The sequence below is a fragment of the Drosophila miranda genome (genome assembly GCF_003369915.1).
Source record: "Drosophila miranda strain MSH22 chromosome Y unlocalized genomic scaffold, D.miranda_PacBio2.1 Contig_Y4_pilon, whole genome shotgun sequence".
Taxonomy (NCBI): domain Eukaryota; kingdom Metazoa; phylum Arthropoda; class Insecta; order Diptera; family Drosophilidae; genus Drosophila; species Drosophila miranda.
The window spans coordinates 473,373-496,142 of NW_022881636.1; the positions used below are offsets into that span (position 1 = coordinate 473,373).

A 22,770-nucleotide genomic window follows, 5' to 3' on the forward strand; every position below is an offset into this window, starting at 1 on the left:
TAGTCTCGAGAAGACTACCCTGGGAGCTGGCTTAGGCGAACAGTTGTCGAGGTTTCTCCAACTCCATCCATAATTCATCGTTTCTGGACCTTATATTGCCACCAAGTCGGAATCTCCAAAGATCCAAGTGGAACAGATCAGCCTTAATCGCCAAGAATATTTAGTGCTGCTCAGACATAAATAACTAAATACAAGCTTGGCGGAAGATTCGTCAGTACGGCCCGGAACCATATACATCGCACCTGTTGACCTCTAACCAACTTCAGGCGGTCAACAGTCTACAAAGCAGCAGCACAGGATCGAGTTTTGTCCAATTTACATTTAATTCATTATCAAGTTCCAACGCATAAACATCAGCAGTTTAACGTAATGTAACTGAAACTTTATTAACACCCCTCTTTGATGTTACGCGCGTACATACCTACATACATATGTGCATATGCACACTAAATTGTCTTCGTTTGCTACCTTTTGGTTCAATTTTCGCGATAGAGCATAACAATTAAATTTCTGTCTGTATTATGAAAACCAAAACAACTGACTGATGACTATGCGACGGTGGTTGTAGCGTAATTGTATTGTATGCATTATATATTTATGATTTCCATATTTTAAACAGCTGCGGTCAACATCTACGACATCATTGGGCCCAACGATCAGCGTAAGACAATAACGCCGGAGTGAGTAATTATGTACAGCAAAAAGTAGTTTGGTCAAAAGAGCCTATTAACTTGAAAGTGTAGATATGCATACAGTGTATAATGATTCAAACCCGTCTGCTCAGTGTGTATAATGCACCCCAGTCTGATCTAGCTTTTGTTTACGATTTCGATTCTTATTCTCTCGTTTATATATATATATATATCTATACCCTAATGTTTTTCATGCTTTAAAATAATGAATTTATAACTAAACTTATATGATAATTAGGATTAAGGAAATATTACCCACAAATTAGAAGCTAAGTCAATTGTTGTGTTTCTACAACTGCAACGTAATGAATATTGAAATTGAAGTCTCACATTATATTAAAATATGAATCTTTTTGGATTGAAATGAATCTTTAAAATCATAAAAATGGCCTGTCGAGTATCCGTGCCAGGATCTTATAAAATGTGGTAAACCTTAGTAAAGGATTGATCAAGGGACAATGCAAGAACTCGAACGCAATGTCATGGTAGGGAGGGCACAGAAGAGAGGGACAATCAACACCTAGGTTCTCTCTAAATAGAAATGGTTCAGTAGGGTTTTTTTTTTGGCGTGTCGGCGCTATCAGTATTTCAGTTTCCTTTGCTTTATATAATCACTTATAGTTCCCGTAAAGTGCACTAATTAAATGTAGTGGAGTACGATAGTACAATTAGGCGAGGAAGAACCCCGACCATCCGGCGAGCTAGACCCGAGCCTAGCAAGAGTGCACACGACCAACCCTATTTGTACGCCGTCCTTAAGTCAGTCATGGTCATCTGCTGATACCGAGGGCCTATATATCTGTTTACATATATATATATTTAAACTCAGGTACACTACACTGTCCAAGCGAATTCTCCGTGCGCACATAAACACAGCAGCCGTATGCCCGAATCGATGCGTCGCAAAATCCATGTATTTGAATGCTCCTAGTATCAGGCTGCAAACAAAAACGAGGTACCGCTAGTGACGACAGTGAATTCAGCGATTCCAAACACTTGCTCCATGCGTGGCTTAAATTCTGGGGACAGACTCGTCCCAGTCGAGTTTCAAAAGCCACAACTCCTGAAGAATGATCTTAGAGACAATGACTAACGGTGATAGCAGACCGATTGGATCGAATAGCGACGACGCAGTAGACAAAATTGTTCGTTTTGTGGTAGTGGGATAGACTTCCTTTCGATTAAATATGAAGCTAAATGCATCTCTTCGTTGATGCCAAGTTAAGCCGAGTGTGCTGCTGACTGAGTTTTCTGAAATGTTTAATTCCTTGGTAGATTCGTCTTCCATCACGCCTGGATGATTTGAATGCCACTTGCATAATGGAAACTGACCACGAGCGAGAGTTGATGTGATTTCAGTTTTTAGTTTGAAGAGTGTATCTATATCATCAGCCCCACACAAAAGGTCATCAACATAAAATGCAGTCGGTTACAAAATTAACCTGAGAGCATGAATCAAGAAACGCTCTACCGAGTTCGTATTCACCTGTGGCATCCTGTACCAAAACCATAGCTGTTGCCAACAAAATTTGATCATCTGCTGCGATCTCCATATGAGAATGTGAAGCAGCTTGATGAGCCGTTTGCCAGGAGGGTTGCGCTGGTTGGAGTACCGGTTCAGTAGTTGAAGATTGTCCTGCTGATGATTGGGGTGGCTGTTGCGGCTGAGAGTGATGCAAAGATGAATGATGATTCCGATTACAGGATCGGCAACGATGAGTCGATGAACATTGCGCCACTCTATGACCATTTCCAAGACAATTGATGCAGAGACCGAGGCGTTTTGCATTATCGTACCATTGGTTGCTGTTCATAGCCTTGAACTGAGCGCAATTAGAGATCTTATGGCCAGAACTAGAACAAAGTGTACAAGACGGATAAGTGATAGCAAACGACGAGTTTATTTGGTGATTAGAATGACGATTTGACTTATTGGATTCAGCCTTTCGTTGTGACGAAGTAGCAGCCGAGTTTCCAGACGAATGGAGAAACTGACAGTGGCGTTCCAAAAGCTGTGTGCATGCCAGCCAGGTTGGCAGAGTTTTGTAGTCCTGCGATTCCTTCCACTTGTTCCGAGTTTGCTGATCACACTTTTCCATTATAATATATATAACCATAGCGTGAACAATGTTCTCAGGTTTGCCGATGGACTCCAGCGAGCTTAATATAGCGGATGCCTTATCCACTAGGCTGTGAAGCTGCTGACTGTTTGACCTTTCCACAGGTTGTAGTGCAAACAATGCCTCAATACCTTCTAAAAATATAAGAGTAGGATTATCAAAACGGCTTTTGAGTTTTGCTAGGGCCTTCGGATAGTTTTCGCTTGTAACCTGGAATGCCTGAATTGTATCTAATGTCGGCCCCGTGAGGCAGGTCAGCTAATAATTAAACTTTTCTATATTAGACAATCCAGACTCACGCACAACAATTTGCTCGAACGAGTGAATGAAATTCTTATAGTTTGCATATGTTCCGTCGAAAGTGGGTAGCGACAACCTTGGTAACGATGACTTCACTGGCGGTGGGTGGTAGTCCGGCGCAACAATGCTGGCGTTCAGATCTCCTCCCATTTTTTCCTTTATGGCTAGCTTGATTGCTATGTATGTATCCTCCAAATCTGCCCGTCCTTCATCATTCGGACTAAGGTCTTCAATATTAGCTTGGACATTTAAAACATTCTTGAAATACGTTTCTAAGATGTTCAACCGATAGCGAAGCTCATCATTGCATATCGGGGTTTCCGATTTAGCATCTACCACAGATTTGATCCGAGTTATATTTCGTTTTATATTGCTCCGTTGGCGTTTTAAGTCTTCGAGCGTCGTCATTTTGTTGTGTAGTGTAATTACGCTGACACAGAACTAGAGCTTCCAAAAATAACAACAACAAAAAACGCAGCAAGCAGCAGCAGCTAGACCACAAATCCAACGGTGAAAGCAAAAGCAAAAGTTCCAGCAGCGGCAACGAAAGCAAAACGAAAGTGAAGCGGTGGAATTCCAATAGAAAGAATGCGTTGATCGATGGACCAAAGCAGGTAGCTGCAAAGCGAACGAACCGAGATTGCAAGCGCCGTTGAATGCGTTGTGGGTGACAAGCGAATGATAAAATTAAGCGAGAACGGCGAGAGCAAGGCGAGGACAACGATCCCGCGATCTAGACGAACAATTCTGATACGGTTTTCGGAACTTTCGATTGCAGCTGCGAGACGAGCGAATGTTGTAATTGTTGCCTTTGTAGATTGCGATTAGTTTAATTGTTCACAGAAGAATTAACATAACACACATGCCCCACGTTGGGCGCCAAAATGTTTGTGCACGGAGCGTTTTCCGCATTAATGTTAATTCACGGATGGGGGTGTGTTAGTTTTTTCTGCAGACGAATCAAAGTCTATACAAGAAAGAGAAAAGTCGATCGATCCAGTTGAGTATTAGGGAATAACTATTTATTACAAATCTTAGTGCTTGAGTACTGGGCATAAGAGAGAGAATACAGTGGTGAATTTAGTACAATTATGGTGAGTAAATACAAAAAGTGAGCGTAGGCCCTCTATTTTACGAGGGTCATTTGAATACTTGTTCCTTAAAGGAGTTTGACCGAACACACTTGTTTACAAACAAAACACTGGTGGTTAACACAAAGTAGAATCAAATTAAAGAGATGCGATAATATATCAAAACAAAGTCACAACAATGTTGTATGATATTTAGGCAAAGGGCGGAGAATGCGGGAAAAAGAAAAAAACACAACCGGCTTAAGCAAGAGCTAGAAGCGAATTGATAAACGATATGTAGGCAATGGTAAACGAAAGACAACTAGTATTCCCTGGGGTTGGTGGTGTGGTTGTATTGCGCCCAGGTCGAGCAATCGGAACCCAGATAGGACTGGGCTGAGTTCCTTCGCTGAGGTGTGTGTGTGTGGTGTGGTGTGGTGCTGGTTTTTGTACGAACATATTTGCTTTCTAACTTATTTCCCAAATTGTTTTGATATTCCTAAATTCCGGGATCCTAACTGAATACCTCTCTCCACGTCAAGGTCCCTCAAGTGTGCGGCTGTAGGTGTCTATGTATGGGTTCCAGGTAAAATGTGTTGACATGTGTGAGTGTGTGCGTGTGGGATGGGCTACCACTGCGCCGTTTCTATCTCCGGACTACGAACGCCGCTCAGTAGACAATGAGCAGGTTGTTCTGAAGCTGAATTGGCAATCACGTCATGGGCTTCAGCCATATAAGAGGGACCATGCCGCGAGTCGCTGCGAGAAGTTCGGGAATTAAATCGAAATTAGCCAAATAAGAAGCGATGCAATTGGCCGGGGGACTCACTCATAGAACACTGCCAGGGTGTAGTCCTTGGTCAGATCGGTGAAAGTGTTGGTTGTGGTGCGCGTCCCGGCTGTGTCCACCAGGTAGATGAGAGCGCACGCCTCGCTGGTGAAGCTCACACCCTTGTACCACATCTTGGCATAGCGACTGTAATGGGAAGATAATTCAAAGGATTCTAAAGATGCCACGTTGGGGTAAGGGCCATTCCCACTCACACAAAGTTATTGCCCTTCATGCCGTCGTAGCTGACTATTTCGACTTTAGCGCCGCTCTGCAAGATGCGTCCATTGGGGTGGATCAAAGCCGAGTTGCTGCAGTTGCGTGATAGAGCAACTGCCACCATGCTGCGCTGATTGAGCACGCGCACCGCCTTGTCCAGAGTCATGTCAATGCTGCCCCATGCAAAGAAAGGTATTAACATTAGGGGTCGGTCTTAAAGAAGAGCCAAGGGGCTGGGGGCGTTCACACTCACCGCACGCCATCGCGGAGGCGCAACTGGATGGTGCCGTTCGTCATGGCAATGGGTCCAGAGCCGGGACATGCCGGCGGTGTGTGGTTCTCGAGCTCGAAGTTGCGTGTGCTGCTCACGCGTGCCAAGGCGTATGGTGGAGGGGGCATTGGAGACGGCAACTGTTGGGAATTCTGAGATTGAGCATAGAATCGGCTAGATTTACAGATATGCAGGAGCCCCTTACCAGGCAGTAGTTCTGCTCGTTGTCGAAGCCATAGGTGGGCGTGGCATTGTAGCGCCCTGTGAGTGCCTTGCCGTTGTGCGACATTTTGCCAGCGTCTATTTCCTGCATATTCCCTGGCCCGTACTGGGGAGGGTTGGAAATGTGTATGCCCGGCAGTTGGACGTATGGACGGGCCGACTGACTGCCGACGGGGTAATTGGCGCACTCCTTGGAAATGCCGCTGGTGATGGTGTTGGTGCCAACGGTGGCGCTGCTAGCGAGACTGGAGCTGCTGCCGCGATCCATGTGGCCCACGGAGTCCGTGCCGGAGGACAGCGAGATGTTGCTCATGCGTTGGGACAGCTTCCCCCAGTCATGCCGACACGCAAGCTTGCTTGCTAAGGAAGGGGGGATGAGAAGGCGAAAGGTAGTAGCGGAAGTTAGATCCGGAAGGAAATGAAGAGGTGAGGAAGTGAAAGTGCCAGAAAATAATTGAATACCGGCAGGAGAGAAAACGACAGATACGAGAGAAAGTGTCAGCAGCGCAGAAATCGAATGACTTTGCAACTGTTGCTAACATTCTGTCGACATTCTGTTAACGCATGCATATACATACATACATACATATATGTATTTACATACGTGTGTGCGTTTTTCCCAATTTGCATTTGATTTTTATAGAAATTAACCAAACTATTTTGAATAGTATTAGAAGAGAAGAGGGGGGGAATAGAGAAGGAAAATTCGAATATTAAAGTCGGAAAGTAAGAGAGCAATGGTGGAAAAGAGCGATACGGAAAATAAGAAGGTCTGAAATAACAGGAGAGGGCAATGAGGTGATGTGGCAATGCTGCTGTTGCCGAGCTGTTAAAACTGCGGCGGCTGTTAACTCGCTGTTGATACCCTGCTAGCGCGATGATGCGGCAGTTTTGTAAAACAAAATGTCTGAAAATTGAAGAAACTTTCACGTTATTGCTTGGAATTTCACTTACCGGCGATGGGTTGTTGGTGTAGACGGAGCGCTGGCGCACCCCGTTGGGCGGCTTGGTGGGCGAGCGCAAGATGTTGTTGATTTTGTCGTTCATCTGAGCACGCGACAAGAAGTCCTCGGCATTGAAGATCCCCACACGGGCGCCCTTCGGGCTGCTTACTTGCGAGACCGGCTCCTGCTGGGAAGTGTCGCAGTCCGATGACTGGCACTGCGCCTCCTTGGTGCTGACCTTGGGCTCAACGGACTTCGGCTCGGTGACCATTTTGATTTGGCAACTTTTTTCTTCTCGCTCTTTCTTTTCGTCAAGTGAGTTCACAAAACCGGCGTTTGTGTGTGCGTGCGTGTGTTCGTGTGTGCGGCAAATGCGAAATTTTTCAATTTAAATATGTGTGAACTTACCTGAGAACACGCGCGTGCTAAAAACAGTTTTAGAAGATTTTTTCGACACTTCTCACTACGACTCTGAGAGGAATTTAAATTTTTATATTTAATTTTCCACTTTACATGAGCTCCGCTCGCTGGCACAATTTTCGAAAGGATGACTGTTCGGATTTTCACACTGAAAGTCGTCGCCTGCTCAAACCGGAATTCAAAGTGAAAAGCAGAGCTGTCTCGGAGCGATATTCAGGGCTGCATTTCAATGTTGTATGGATGTAGATCAGATACTAATTACTGTACATTTTCGTATTATTAATGGTACTCCGTGGCTTGAGTCTTGAGCTTCACAAAAAAATGGTTTACCAAATTACCAAATGGTTAAATGGTAAAATGTTTAATTCGTACACTGCTCATTTTCACCTTGTTCGATCCTTTCGGATTCCTGTAAAGAAAATTTACCAAATACAATTCGTTCACAGACTTGCATTAAGGCGCCGCACTGACGCTGATCTATCCACAAGCCTGGAAAAAAGTATTGACCCGTCATCGTTTTGGCCCAAAGTAACTTCATTCTGGTCATGGCTATTTGTGGAATACTTCTGGCAGTCTTAATTTAATTTGGATCTCTTCCATAAGCTGCGTGCACTGCAACTCTCTCTTCCCTAACTCCTCTCAAATCTGATTTCCTATAGATTATTAATTGGTACTTTGTATCGTTGCCCAACTAGAAATGGATTTAAGTCAGCTTGAAAGCATTTCCGTCGGCCTAATCCTATTTCACGCTTTTAGAGTCGGACAAATGAAGTTTGCCAGCATAAAAGTCAAACAAAATCGAATTAAGCAATAGGCGCCGCTCCCAACAGCATCAAGCAGAAGCTTTAAAGCATATTAGAAAATTGAAAAGTCAGCCAATGAAAATTAGCTGAGACATCGCACGACTGGTGTGTGGGGAGTGTTATTGTTTTGCCACCTTGTAGTCTGGATCGTAGAGAACTATTGTCGAACGGTTCAGTTCAGTAGGCAACCCTGAACTTCTTGCGAATCGATTGACAACTATATCCCCTCGCCTGCTCACATGATTGATGCTGGCTTTCACTTTTTCGGCTAGAGCGCATTGACTTCCCCTGCATTTGGCCATCGCTGCCCACGCAGCATGGCACAGCGAGTATTCGCCTAAAAATTCTATCACATTTTGCTTGTGACATATTTGAAATTTATTTTCGGTGCTGATGCTGCCACCCCGATGCTGTTGCTGTTGCTGTTGCAGCTGCATCTGCACCTCCGCCCACGCACTGCATTGACTCAGTTTGAGAGTGAAAATAAAAAAGAACAGTTGGCAAATACTGTATTTATAGAAAATGCAATATGCATGGAATCCGAATGAAATACGGAAACTCATTTGTAAAAAGCTACAATGCCTTGACCGGCTCCACCACCTCTTTTGTAGTCACTTACAGCAGCCGCAAGCGAACAAATTGGTTAACCTCCTTTTATTTTTTTCCTTTCCTTTTTTTGGTAGTACGAGTCCATATTTATGGTTCGTAAATATGAATGTGGGATTTTTGTCGAGCCATTACCAATTGGACGGCCATTTACGGCAGGCAAAGGTAGAGAGGAAGCAGAATTGTGGTCTTTTTCTAGTTTGAATTGCTTGTTGATTATTTGCTTGCCACATTTTAATTAACTGGATTTCGTTTCGCAGAACGAATGTGTAACAGTAAGCTTTTGGCAGTGAGCACTGCTCTGAAATATTCTATCTATGCTCCAAGGGATTTCATTTCCACTCGGTCGAATGCGAAATGTGGAAAAACTATTTTCGTCGACCCAAGAAAACTCATGAAAGTGTCAGTGAACTTTGGCGCAGACAAATCCGGCCGAGAAGGACCCAGACGGCCAAGACCCAGACCACACAGGGTGTGGGTGTAGCTGTGGGTGTGAGGAGCATGTGACATTTTCAGAGCTGGGCCAACAAATGGGTTCAGCCTGGGTTTTGGGCAGCAAAACATTTTGGCCTTTGCCATCCATAAATTTTCAGATCGCAACTTTGCTCTTCGGATTGCTTCGAGTTTATTGTACGTACTTTGGCCCCAGCAAAACATTTTGGCCTTCGCCATCCATAAATTTTCAGATCGCAACTTTGCTCTTCGGATTGCTTCGAGTTTATTGTACGTACTTTGGCCCCAGCAAATACGAGTATTTGAAGCCTTTGGCACGTACCTCTTTTTTCCGAAAGTTGGCCCATTGAAAGGCCTGAACTTCCACCAGCTGTTCATTTCTGTTAGGCCGTCGCCAAGTGGATTAGCGCAAATATTTTAAATTTCTGTTGGTCGGTCCACAGACAAGAGTGCTGAGAGGCTTTACTTTGCGGCTTAATTAAACTCAATTATAATCGTGTTGACACTTTTGTTATTCTGTATTCTGTAGTTGTTTTTGTTGGGGCGAAAGCAAATTAAAACTTCAAACTTGATAAATGCCGAGTGCGAACAAAACTTCTGCTCCATTATGGATTGTTTTACCTGAAGATTAGTTGGGAATCTCGATTGCAATTACTCCAACGAATCTCATTGCCGGAGAGTGGTCCAACCACAGGAAATTTAATTGCTTTCGAGTGGGTTTCAATTACGCAAATTGCATTAGACATCACCACGCACGGATTCCCAATGAATCCAAACATATAGTACTCTTAGCTGAATATTATTTATGAATCGGATCAAGCTATCGGCCTTGCCAGCTGTACCTAGCCCAAGTTTTGCCCCAATCGGTGTAGGAATTCCCTCTTGCTGCATCGCAAAACATCACCAAATGTAATGCCGCACTTTGACCTGCCTGCTCTACTCAGGTGGAGGCTGGTGTGATTTGATTGATGTCACCGACTGGGATGACAATCCATCCAATTCAATGAGCTACTCACTTTCGCCTCGAGTTTGTCCGGGGTCTTCCAGCTGTCCTTTGAAGTCCTCGTCAGAGGTATCGCTCCCGGGCGAAATGAAAGTCGTTTACATTTTTTATCAACTTTAAGTGGAAGATTATGGAGGGCACTTCGTGCTGGTTTTCGTACAACTTACCCCTGGGAACGTTTTCATAATTTTCTACCTCCAACATTGCCATGCATTTCCCATTAAATGTGCCGTGCCCCAGGACGGCTCCCAGGACCCCCAGGGCGGCGGAAGATGTGCATTTATCCATTACCGTTGACGTTGCTGTCGACTCTCCTCTCCGCTCGAATCACCCGGTTAAAATGTAATTATCCTGCCTGGACTCGGCACTCCATGGCGTTGCATTCCACGTCTGAAATTCAGCCATGTCTTAATAGCCGGAAATCGAGTTGACTTGCCCTATGCCCTGGCCAAATGCATGTGGAATGAACTCGTTCGGAGAGTTATGGCTGTGAATTCAAGTTATTTGAATATCTATAGACGTGCATGATGCCGAAGCAGAGGGGCCTCGCATAATTGTCGGCTCATTAAACGATAATGCAGGAAAATTGATGCCCGGCCTTTTTCCATTCCATTCCCCATTTTTGGGGGAAATTGAATTTCATAAACTTTCCGATGAATAACAGGGTTGCGGGGGAGCCTCCCCAGGGAAGTTCCCAGCAGCAATTAGTGCGCTCTGTCTCGGGAGTGCCCGGCTTCGGAAGTGGCAGGAACCCCGAGAAGCGGCAGGAACGTGGCCGAAGTCACCGACGTGCCGTGCCTTGCCGTGCCGTGCGTCAGCTGGGGAAAATCGAAACCAAAAAGTTTGCTTATGCTTAGAATGCCAGCGGAATTGCTGGCAGGAGGTGGAGTGGGAGCTGGGAGCTGGGAGGCTTGGGGCTTGGATGCTGGCAGGATGCGGCTCTCTCTGATGCCATTGACATCAGCAACACGGCCACGGCTGTTGTCATTCAAGTGTTCTAATCAATTCTGATTTAAAGCTTTTGATGTTGGGCACACGGGTGCGAGCGGCAAATGGATGCAGACAAGGACTCGCAGGGGCGCAGTCACACAAGCGTGATCATTGAATATGCCACAGATACATATGTGGGGTCGGTCCTTTGCTCGCACGAGTCCCAGTTAGGCTCTCACACTTGAATAAAGCCATTCCAGACATCAATATTTTGATCCTTCCCTGGTTGGGCTATTTGTATTTACCGCTGCTTCTGTATCCACGCTGTGGCTTCCGCACCCGCTCTCACTGCTCCACGCTTTCACACACTTTCCGTATGCATATCTCTTTCTCTCTCTTTGTGTATCTCTAACCATGTAACAACTTTCTTCTTATGACAGAGACAGACGTGGCAGATAGTTCCGCCAAGACATTATCCAATAATCTTTATCAACAGCCACAGCCAAAAACTGCAGAGCTTCTTTGACTGAGCGGATACGGCATTATTTAGGCCGGAGACCTGTGCCTGGATACGTTGGAATGGCAATTTGATCATGTCCACAAGACGTTCTGTAATGAACGTTGCCTCTGAGCCAGAGTCGATCAGAGCTCGGGCGTGGAAAGTTTTTCCTAGGTGGCAAATATTAACGATAGCCGTGCCTAGGAGGACAGCACTCGTACCGGAGGCGAAATATGACTGAACGTTTGGCTGGGCTTCGGACGAACTTGGATTTTGTACGCTTGGTACTCGTAGATGTAGCTCGGGCCACGCTGAGGAATTTTGTGCCGTTGTGGAAATCGCCTCGCTGGAGTTTGCTGGATTGCTACGGTGCAGAAGCGTATGGTGCCGGTCTCCACAAATTATGCAATTGTGGGCGCTTTGGCATGCTCGTATCTGGTGGCCCCCTGCAAAGCAGTTCAAACAAAGCTGCTTTTGCTTAATGTAGTCGGAGCGAGCGCCAGCGGGCATTTGAAGGAAGTAAGGGCATAACCGGATTGGATGATACTCTTTGGAGCAGAGATCACACGTGCTCCTCGTTTGATTCACTGTGGTCTCGAACGAGTGGGCACTCCTAGGATAAGGACTTCCTTGAGACCGAAACGGATTGCTTCTCGAATTGTCTGCAGTGCGTATGCTCGCCCTGGAGTGGGCCTGAGTCTCCAAGCCTGGATGGTCGTCCTCGGTCACTTCGAGAGACAGGTACCGCTCCGCCAGGAACTTGTCCATGGCGTGCCAGGTGGGAATTTCGGACTTGTACGTCACGGATTGCTCCCAAAGCTCTAAGGTCGTCTTTGGCAGCTTAGCGGAAATGAGGTACACTAAAACTCCGTCAGCGAAAACGCTGTCTGTGGAGACCTCGGAATGGGTAAGTGTCGTGAGGCACTTGTGGACGGCCCTCTGGAGCTCTTTTAGCGCTGCTGCTGACTCGGTACGGATTTGGGGCAGACTAAAAAGGATCTTCAGCTGGGCCTTGAGTATCAGCCTCTTGTTTTGGAAACGCTCACGGAGGGCGTTCCATGCGGACGCGAAACCCTCGTTCGTAAGTGGAGCCTGTGCCACTATGTCGTGGGCTTCACCGCTGGTCTTTTTGTTGAGGTGGAACAGTTTTTCCACTGGAGCCAACCTTGGGTTTTCTATGTAGATGGCGGTGAACAGGTTTCGGAACGTGGGCCACTGCTGGTAGTCCCCACTGAAAACTTCAGTGTCACATGGAGGGAGGCGGCAACCGCCGGAAGTCGGCACTTGAACGGCCAGTTGCGGCGTGTGAGGGACAGTCGGGGGCTCGAGCTGATCGTTCAGTTCGGCCAGGCATTGCGCGTAGACCGCGTAGCAGTCATCGTACATCTCTTGGACATAAGCTACACCCTCTGGATCCTCTTCCGCCATCGTCACCGAACAGGCCGCGAACTCCGCGTCCACCTTTGCCCACAGGCTTCGGAGTTGTTCTCGATGGACTTGGGAGAGCGAGCGGGTTGGTGTGCTAGCATCTGGAGCGCTGAGCTTCTGGTCGAAGCGGGTCAGTCTGCTTGCAGCCAAGGCAAACTTAGACTGTGCGGAACTGGCGGCCATAGTGCTAGGAGCCGTGCGAGGGACTCCCGAGGGGAGCAAAAAATCCTCGAAGGCATGTGGTGCGTGAACCCTGGACGTGGTCGGACCTCGCTCAGCTGGGGCCGGACGGGAAGATGTGGGCGTAGTGGCTGAGCCGTTGGAGCTGGGTGGATGGGTCAAACTCAGCGAACTCACCCGCTTAATCTTCTTGCGAGATTTCTTCTCAACAGTGGGCATGTTTGCTGATGGATCTGCGATAACGCGTAGTGGAGTCGCAAAGGTAGGTGAGCGGAAATGGCGACGTGGAAGTTCAGAACTACGAACCGTGGATATGTGGTTTTGGTGGAATTTATTGCGAGTATTTAAATTATGGAAATAGTACACCGTGGCCGGAATATATAGATATAAATACTACGATTGAACTACGGTTGAAATATATTCTCGAAATGCAGGGTAGCGCGTCACTTGGCGTTCCATTACGGTCAAGCGCGGCACCTAAAAATATTCTCCCAACAACTACAACGCAGGCAAACGGTGGAGAAGCGAAAGCGAAAAGAAAAACGAAAAGAATGCACCGCTGCTGCTGCTTGTATGTGTGTATGTATGGCTGTAAGTGCCCGCGGCTTGGGTTGAAGAGATGTCAAACAACGGGTAAAACGGTGGATAACCGTTTTATATACAATATGTATATTATATAGATGTGCAAGAATATGCTAATTTAAAATGCGTACGTATAGATACGTAAGATAAATACATATGTATGTATGTGCAGTATGTATGGATCGTTATTTTGTTGGTAGTATAATTAGTTAAATAAGGAGGCGCAGTGATTTGTTATTTTATTTCCTTATAAAACCGACAAACTATGGAACGTTGAGCATGCACGGAATAAACCACAAAAATAATTGCAAGAATATGCCTTTATGTTTGTTGCCAGCCGCTTGGATTGCGTTGCGATGTGTACATACATGTATGTACATATGTATGTATGTTAGCAACGAAAGCTCAGCTGGTAGCTGGAGAGGTAAGAATATTATTTACACTGGATCGGAAGCTGAACGCAGGAGTTAGCTCGGATCAAATTAAACCTTTGGAGAAGTAGGAAGCCACAACCGTTGGCAGAACGAAGTATGGTTTAATTTGGAGCTAGAGCGAGAAATAAATACATACACATCCATGCATGTACATATGCCACGGGAACTCGGACTGGGATGGAAAACTCGCACAAAATCACTGCACTGTTGTTAGGCACAATCGAAGAGTACTTATCTTGAACTTGGAGCGATCCGCCGATGCTGGCTGGGGTGAGCTTCTCCTTATGGGGAAGGCGAAGATCCGGCTCGAAGGACCAATGCTTGTAGTGGGGCGGATCGAAGCTCAACTCTCCCACAACGCAATTGCTGTAGCCGTCATAAGAAATGAAAACCGTTATGTTTAGTGGTATATATATAATAATGTGTGTGTATTTGGTTGGACGGTCGCGCGGTAGATCGGCCGTCTGAAGCGGGGGTGAAATCGTAACTGCTTAACTCTATGCCTTATGGTGCTTTTTCTGCCGTGAGCGCCGTGTGGATCGTGGATTGTGGATCCGAGCGCCCCTCCGAGCGCGCGAGAGCGAGTTGGGACCGGGGCGCACGGAGTTGGAACAGTGCGCGGAAATTGTTTACGGCTGGCCTGAACACCGATGTCTCCGAAGATAGGGCTTATCCGAAGTCCCTTCAAAATGGAAAAGCGTAATCCGCTTTTACATTAAATCGGATTTAAATATAAACTCTATAGCGGCAGATATTCAAATTTATTTTCTTGGTAATCCTCACAGAAATTTAAATGATTAAATTCCAAGTGCTCTTAAAGATGGGAAACCGAACCAAACTGTCGTCTAGGGCCTGAAATTGTCCAACTCCTGATGGCACTTCAGGTGACGGCGTAAACGCAAAGCTCCGCCTGAGGGGGGCCAGGAGGGCCCATGGAGTGGGGCCATAAAACAATTTTGTTGTAAATTTACGATACCCCCGTCCATGTATGACAGAAGGTACATAAATACTCGAACACATAAAGGCACGGGGCAGGAGGCAGTCGACATTTTCTTTCCACCAAGAAATTAGCAAAGGATGGAGGGTAGGAAACGAAACGAGCTCCATTGCTCCACCATTCTTTTGGAGGAATAAATTAATTTATTGAATGAACAGATTGCATTTTAAATTTATTATACTTCCATAGTATTGATTTTGGGGCACATGAATTTCGCTTTACATAATAGAAAATTTAGGTGTTGGAGATTGACGTAAGGCTAATCCCGGTTTTTCACACTGGGCTTAACTTTGTATTATAATTGGACATCTTATCGTACTTATGTATATATTAAGCCTATGTTTTGTGTTTGTATGGGGGTTTCTTTCATTGTCCTCCTCACAGGACAAGTGTCTTTTAATCAAATTACAATTGGGGTTAATTTAATAAACTCTCACTTTCTACCTTTCACAGGATCTGTTCTATCTTTCATGTGTGTCCTGTGGCTGTTTTAAATATGGTTGGCGCTGTGCCTCTTGCAAATAATTCACTTTCTTTTGCCTCTTGTAAAGAGTGTGTGGTGTGTGTGATTATGGGTTACGTGTTCGAGTGTCTGTATGCTACGGGTGTGGATGAACATTATTGGATTGCATTGAAAGAACTGGTAGCTTAGAAATAATGTATCGGCACTGGCGTTACGTTTAGGCAACGTAACGCCCAAGAGAACTAGTCCTCTGATCTACTATAATTGTTGAATACACGTTGCTTAATCAGACGCACCAACTGTGCATAATTTTGTAAATTTTTTTTTGGGAGATATTTCTTTAAACTTTTTTTTTCTTGAGTTTTGCCATTTTTAAAGTCTATCAAACAAAATTTAGAACTGAACTGCGTAAAAGAAACAATTTAGAAGAACTGAAAAAGCCAAAATGGAAACGAGGAGAAAAACGATGTTTCTTTTTTTGAACACCAAACGCTGGCACGGCCCTGTTCGATGCGATTCGGCTCTGATTGGTTCCGCTTCAGCTTGAGATCGGTCTGATTTGGCCAACTGATTTGGGGAAGCAGGAAAGCGCTCCCGATTTGCAATAACAACTAGTAATACACGCATATATACGGCATGATATATATGTAGGCAATGGTAAACGAAAGACAACTAGTATTCCCTGGGGGTTGGTGGTGTGGTTGTGTTGCGCCCATGTCGAGCAATCGGAACCCAGATAGGACTGGGCTGAGTTCCTTCGGTGAGGTGTGTGTGTGTGGTATGGTGTGGTGCTGGTTTGTGTACGAACATATTTGCTTTCTAACTTATTTCCCAAATTGATTTTGATATTCCTAAATTCCGGGATCAAGGTCCCTCAAGTGTGCTGCTGTAGGTGTCTATGTATGTGTTCCAGGTGAAATGTGTTGACATGTGTGAGTGTGTGCGTGTGGGATGGGCTCCCACTGCGCCGTTTCTATCTCCGGACTACGAACGCCGCTCAGTAGACAATGAGCAGGTTGTTCTCATTGAAGACGGCGGAGTGTCCGGCGTTGCGTACAATGAAACAGGATCCATCGAAGTGCATGCGCTTCTCATTGCGACTACAAAGGACAGAACAGAACGGAAGTTAGCAGAGCAGGATGATGGACGAGGGGGAGGGGGAGGGGGAGGTTGAGAGCATCTGTTTGACACTCACCGAACAAACAGATGCGAGGTCTTGCCCAGAGAGGCAGTGCAATGGATGTCAGGTGTGGTCAAAGTGGCCGATCCATTGTCGGGACTGGTGCGAATCAAGCACTTGTTGTCCACACGAGTGACCTTCACCAGGCCATCGGCTGCCTGGGTGATGCGAAATCCGTTTATGTCATAGATCTCAGTGCCATCCTCGGTACAGGTGTAAGCTGAATTGGCAATCACGTCATGGGCTTCAGCCATATAAGAGGGACCATGCCGCGAGTCGCTGCGAGAAGTTCGGCAACTAAATCGAAATTAGCCAAATAAGAAGCGATGCAATTGGCCGGGGGGACTCACTCATAGAACACTGCCAGGGTGTAGTCCTTGGTCAGATCGGTGAAAGTGTCGGTTGTGGTGCGCGTCCCGGCTGTGTCCACCAGGTAGATGAGAGTGCACGCCTCGCTGGTGAAGCTCACACCCTTGTACCACATCTTGGCATAGCGACTGTAATGGGAAGATAATTCAAAGGATTCAAAAGATGCCACGTTGGGGTAAGGGCCATTCCCACTCACACAAAGTTATTGCCCTTCATGCTGTCGTAGGTGACTATTTCGACTTTAGCGCCGCTCTGCAAGATGCGTCCATTGGGGTGGATCAAAGCCGAGTTGCTGCAGTTGCGTGATAGAGCAACTGCCAGCATGCTGCGCTGATTGAGCACGCGCACCGCCTTGTCCAGAGTCATGTCAATGCTGCCCCATGCAAAGAAAGTTATTAACATTAGGGGTCGGTCTTAAAGAAGAGCCAAGGGGCTGGGGGCCTCCACACTCACCGCACGCCATCGCGGAGGCGCAACTGGATGGTGCCGTTCGTCATGGCAATGGGTCCAGAGCCGGGACATGCCGGCGGTGTGTGGTTCTCGAGCTCGAAGTTGCGTGTGCTGCTCACGCGTGCCAAGGCGTATGGGGGAGGGGGCATTGGAGACGGCAACTGTTGGGAATTCTGAGATTGAGCATAGAATCGGCTAGATTTACAGATATGCAGGAGCCCCTTACCAGGCCGTAGTTCTGCTCGTTGTCGAAGCCATAGGTGGGCGTGGCATTGTAGCGCCCTGTGAGTGCCTTGCCGTTGTGCGGTATTTTGCCAGCGTCTATTTCCTGCATATTCCCTGGCCCGTACTGGGGAGGGTTGGAAATGTGTATGCCCGGCAGTTGGACGTATGGACGGGCCGACTGACTGCCGACGGGGTAATTGGCGCACTCCTTGGAAATGCCGCTGGTGATGGTGTTGGTGCCAACGGTGGCGCTGCTAGCGAGACTGGAGCTGCTGCCGCGATCCATGTGGCCCACGGAGTCCGTGCCGGAGGACAGCGAGATGTTGCTCATGCTTTGGGACAGCTGCCCCACAGTCATGCCGACACGCAAGCTTGCTTGCTAAGGGAGGGGGGATTAGAAGGCGAGAGGTAGTAGCGGAAGTTAGATCCGGAAGGAAATGAAGAGGTGAGGAAGTGAAAGTGCCAGAAAATAATTGAATACCGGCAGGAGAGAAAACGACAGATACGAGATAAAGTGTCAGCAGCGCAGCAATCGAATGACTTTGCAACTGTTGCTAACATTCTGTTAACGCATGCATATACATACATACATACATATATGTATTTACATACGTGTGTGCGTTTTTCCCAATTTGCATTTGATTTTTATAGAAATTAACCAAACTATTTTGAATAGTATTAGAAGAGAAGAGAAGAGGGGGGGAATAGAGAAGGAAAATTCGAATATTAAAGTCGGAAAGTAAGAGAGCAATGGTGGAAAAGAGCGAGACGGAAAATAAGAAGGTCTGAAATAACAGGAGAGGGCAATGAGGAGATGTGGCAATGCTGCTGTTGCCGAGCTGTTAAGACTGCGGCGGCTGTTAATTCGCTGTTGATACCCTGCTAGCGCGATGATGCGGCAGTTTTGTAAAACAAAATGTCTGAAAATTGAATAAACTTTCACGTTATTGCTTGGAATTTCACTTACCGGCGATGGGTTGTTGGTGTAGACGGAGCGCTGGCGCACCCCGTTGGGCGGCTTGGTGGGCGAGCGCAAGATGTTGTTGATTTTGTCGTTCATCTGAGCACGCGACAAGAAGTCCTCGGCATTGAAGATCCCCACACGGGCGCCCTTCGGGCTGCTTACTTGCGAGACCGGCTCCTGCTGGGAAGTCTCGCAGTCCGATGACTGGCACTGCGCCTCCTTGGTGCTGACCTTGGGCTCAACGGACTTCGGCTCGGTGACAATTTTGATTTGGCAACTTTTTTCTTCTCGCTCTTTCTTTTCGTCAAGTGAGTTCACAAAACCGGCGTTTGTGTGTGCGTGCGTGTGTTCGTGTGTGCGGCAAATGCGAAATTTTTCACTTTAAATATGTGTGAACTTACTTGAGAACGCGTGCTAAATACAGTTTTAGAATATTTTGTTCGACACTTCTCACTACGACTCTGAGAGGAATTTAAATTTTTATATTTAATTTTCCACTTTACATGAGCTCCGCTCGCTGGCACAATTTTCGAAAGGATTAATGCCCGGATTTTCACACTGAAAGTCGTCGCCTGCTCAAACCGGAATTCAAAGTGAAAAGCAGAGCTGTCTCCCGATTATAATCGGAGCGATATTCAGGGCTGCATTTCAATGTTGTATGGATGTAGATCAGATATTAATTACTGTACATTTTCGTATTATTAATGGTACTCCGTGGCTTGAGTCTTGAGCTTCACAAAAAAATGGTTTACCAAATTACCAAATGGTTAAATGGTAAAATGTTTAATTCGTACACTGCTCATTTTCACCTTGTTCGATCCTTTCGGATTCCTGTAAAGAAAATTTACCAAATACAATTCGTTCACAGACTTGCATTAAGGCGCCGCACTGACGCTGATCTATCCACAAGCCTGGAAAAAAGTATTGACCCGTCATCGTTTTGGCCCAAAGTAGCTTCATTCTGGTCATGGCTATTTGTGGAATACTTCTGGCAGTCTTAATTTAATTTGGATCTCTTCCATAAACGGCGTGCACTGCAACTCTCTCTTCCCTAACTCCTCTCAAATCTGATTTCCTATAGATTATTAATTGGTACTTTGTATCGTTGCCCAACTAGAAATGGATTTAAGTCAGCTTGAATGCATTTCCGTCGGCCTAATCCTATTTCACGCTTTTAGAGTCGGACAAATGAAGTTTGCCAGCATCAAAGTCAAGCAAAATCGAATTAAGCAATAGGCGCCGCTCCCAACAGCATCAAGCAGAAGCTTTAAAGCATATTAGAAAATTGAAAAGTCAGCCAAAAGAGTTGCACTTGGCCATGTAAAAGTACTGTGCTGTGTGCTCGATGGTGGCATAAAACTGAAAGTTTCAATTTTCTGAAGTGCTCGCCTTGGCTCGAGAAGGTTGCGAAATGCCAAGTGTCAGTGCCAAAGGAGGCGGCTAAGCACGGAGGAGCCTCATCTTGGTGGGTTACTGCTGATGCAGTGTATCGCATATCTGCTTCGTCAGTTGGAATTTCTGGCATCATCTTTACGTGAGGGTACACACTAGTGTCCTGAAATTTGCATGCAAAATATAATAGTGCTAGGTGCCCATTCATGTATGTACAAGCTAAGCTCTCTATAGCGGACACATGGTTCCAGTAATTCAATCCGTACTATCCATATAGTGTAAGTAGCGAATGTGTACAGCTTTTGTTAGATGTTTGGTTCTACCCAAATTGTCGGATATGTGCGGATAATGCTGGGGGGCTGTTGACAAATTAGCCAAAATTTAGAATTTGGCAGGCCCTGAAGGACGCCCGTCCGCGCTTGTAGCAATGAAAATTAGCTGAGACATCGCACGTCTGGTGTGTGGGGGAGTGTTATTATTTTGCCACCTTGTAGTCTGGATCGTAGAGAACTATTGTCGAACGGTTCAGTTCAGTAGGCAACCCTGAACTTCTTGCGAATCCATTGACAACTATATCCCCTCGCCTGCTCACATGATTGATGCTGGCATTCACTTTTTTTTCGGCTAGAGCGCATTGACTTCCCCTGCATTTGGCCATCGCTGCCCACGCAGCATGGCACAGCGAATATTCGCCTAAAAATTCTATCTCATTTTGCTTGTGACATATTTGAAATTTATTTTCGGTTCTGATGCTGCCACCCCGATGCTGTTGCTGTTGCTGTTGCAGCTGCATCTGCACCTCCGCCCACGCACTGCATTGACTCAGTTTGAGAGTGAAAATAAAAAAGAACAGTTGGCAAATACTGTATTTGGCTGGCGAAAATCCTCTAGCTGAACCCTCCACGAGGGTGCCGGCTGGGCAATGGACACTGCATTACCCGGGACAAGGGTAATGCACTGTCGCTTGCTCTGTCCGGGGTAATGCAGTGTCTAGCTAACGCTATGGTCCGGCGTCTTCCCGATTCAAAGTCGGGGGAACCGAACCAGGGCCATGGCTAGAGGTGCCTGGCGGTCAGGCCTAAAACGCTAGGGGGTGGTCCCCCCGAAAAATATTAACCAGTATGGACCCTCGGGCCAAATATGGAGGCGAAGAAGGAGAAAGCACGGGTTGGGATGTCAACCAAAACGTCGGTGGAAAGCGTGACTGCTACCACCGGCGGGCACGGGGAGGAGCAATCCTCTCTGCGTGTCGCCAGCGGTCACACCTCAGACTTGGCGGGAGCAGGCCAAGTCAGTTGTAAAGCTACTGCCACAACAACAACAACAAAAACAACTCACTCCGCAGCCTGCAAGTTGAGCCGCACAGATGCCGTAGTCGACACAGACACGGATCTGGAGAGCGTGCTCTCTATGAGCAGGACGGAGGAAGAGAGCCTTCTCCGCTCACCGGAACCAGGCACCAGCTCCCTGCGTAGGGAAGGGCCGAAGCGTTCCAAGGAGGGGATGAAGGCCAAAGCACAATACAAAGCGGCCCTCAATATCAAAAGCCGGTTGCAAGGTAAAGTAGACATCTCCCAGGAGGAGAAGGTCAAGCTAACCTGGGCCGAGCAGCGAGTAGAGGAGGGCCGACTACATTACGCCCAGATGCCACAGATGAGGGCGTCGAATGGCGAATATGCCAATAAGGTGGAGGAGATGATGGCCACCAAGAGGCAACGCTCGACTGAGAGTGCCATTAAAGACACTCCGGCGAGCAAGCGGCAACGCGGGCCCAAGAGTGCAGCCCCTCCACCGAAAGTGGCCAAGAAGCCATCGAAATCGAACGCGAAGGTCAGCGATGTGACCAAACGACATTTGATCGTGGCACTCATCGACCGGAGCGAGGAAAACGGCAAGATGTCAGCGGCACAGTGGAAGCTTGTGCACGCGCGTCTCGTCGACGCACTGTTTGCACACATGGAAGAAGACCCCGCGGCCCCTATGCCCACGTTCGATGGTGCTGGGTGGCTAAATGGGGTTAAGATCCTAAAGTGCAACGACGATCCAACCCTAAGGTGGCTGACGCGTACGGTCTGCCAACTGGAGGCGATGTGGGAGGGGGCCAAGCTGGAGGTTGTGGACCGGGAGCTTATCCCGTCCAAGCCTAAGGCGAAGGTACTCTTCCCCATCACAATCCAGGGAGACCGAGCGCTGAAGCTCCTTCAGCGGCAAAACGCGGACGTGCCAACGACCGATTGGAGGATCCTACACATTGGTAGCCCACTACCCAACGAGGGGGGCCAATGTGTGATCCTCCAAATAAAGAAGGAGGCAGAGGATCTGCTGTATCCCAAGTTCGGGAAGATGGCGTGGGGCATGGGTAGCGTCTACCTGCGCCTCAAAAAGCGCCACCCTGAGGACAAGGACGCGCATACCCTGCAGGTAGGCGAGGTGGAAAAGGACTTAGGTCTCGAGTCCATCGTGGAGGCCGCCCAGGGTCTTGCGCTTGAGGACGAAGACGAGGAAGACGGTGACCTGACGTTAGTAGTCAACCCGTCGGATGCAAGTGAGCCAGCCACCCATGCTGAGTGTGCTGCAGCTAAACTTGCATAAAAGCAAGGTAGCGTCGGCGGAGCTCCTCATCGCCATGGAGCAAGGGCTCGCCGACATAGCTCTAGTCCAGGAGCCCTGGATTGCGACAGGCAATTCAGTGGCCGGACTAAAGTCCTCAAATCACAAACTGTTC

At 47.0% G+C, this 22,770-nt stretch overlaps 2 protein-coding genes across 2 annotated transcripts; both read right to left on the reverse strand.

Moving 5' to 3' along the window:
* Positions 1–4,783: 4,783 nt before the first annotated feature.
* On the reverse strand, positions 4,784–6,689 carry LOC117194938. Its single transcript, XM_033399402.1, has 6 exons — positions 6,678–6,689; positions 5,707–6,083; positions 5,484–5,641; positions 5,227–5,403; positions 5,012–5,158; positions 4,784–4,941 (listed from the first exon to the last, which is right to left on the reverse strand). Exons 2-6 carry the CDS (start codon positions 6,034–6,036, stop codon positions 4,812–4,814), a joined length of 942 nt encoding a protein of 313 aa, XP_033255293.1. The 5' UTR covers positions 6,037–6,083; positions 6,678–6,689; the 3' UTR covers positions 4,784–4,811.
* Positions 6,690–16,442: 9,753 nt separating this feature from the next.
* Positions 16,443–18,911, reverse strand: LOC117194939 (the record flags this gene model as incomplete). Its single annotated transcript, XM_033399403.1, has 7 exons — positions 16,443–16,565; positions 16,661–16,924; positions 16,996–17,142; positions 17,211–17,387; positions 17,468–17,637; positions 17,691–18,068; positions 18,657–18,911. Coding segments are annotated over 7 exons (1,494 nt in total), but the record flags the coding sequence as incomplete, so codon positions are not given.
* Positions 18,912–22,770: the final 3,859 nt, after the last annotated feature.

Bases quoted from the DNA above. Each gene is read 5' to 3' on its own strand.
- LOC117194938 (XM_033399402.1), bottom strand. From the start codon at position 6,036: ATGAGCAACATCTCGCTGTCCTCCGGCACGGACTCCGTGGGCCACATG. The intron at 5,159-5,226 runs GTGAGTGGGAAT...TTCCCATTACAG, and splicing joins ATGAAGGGCAATAACTTTGT to TCGCTATGCCAAGATGTGGT. The intron at 4,942-5,011 runs GTGAGTCCCCCG...AACTTCTCGCAG, and splicing joins ACCCTGGCAGTGTTCTATGA to CGACTCGCGGCATGGTCCCT.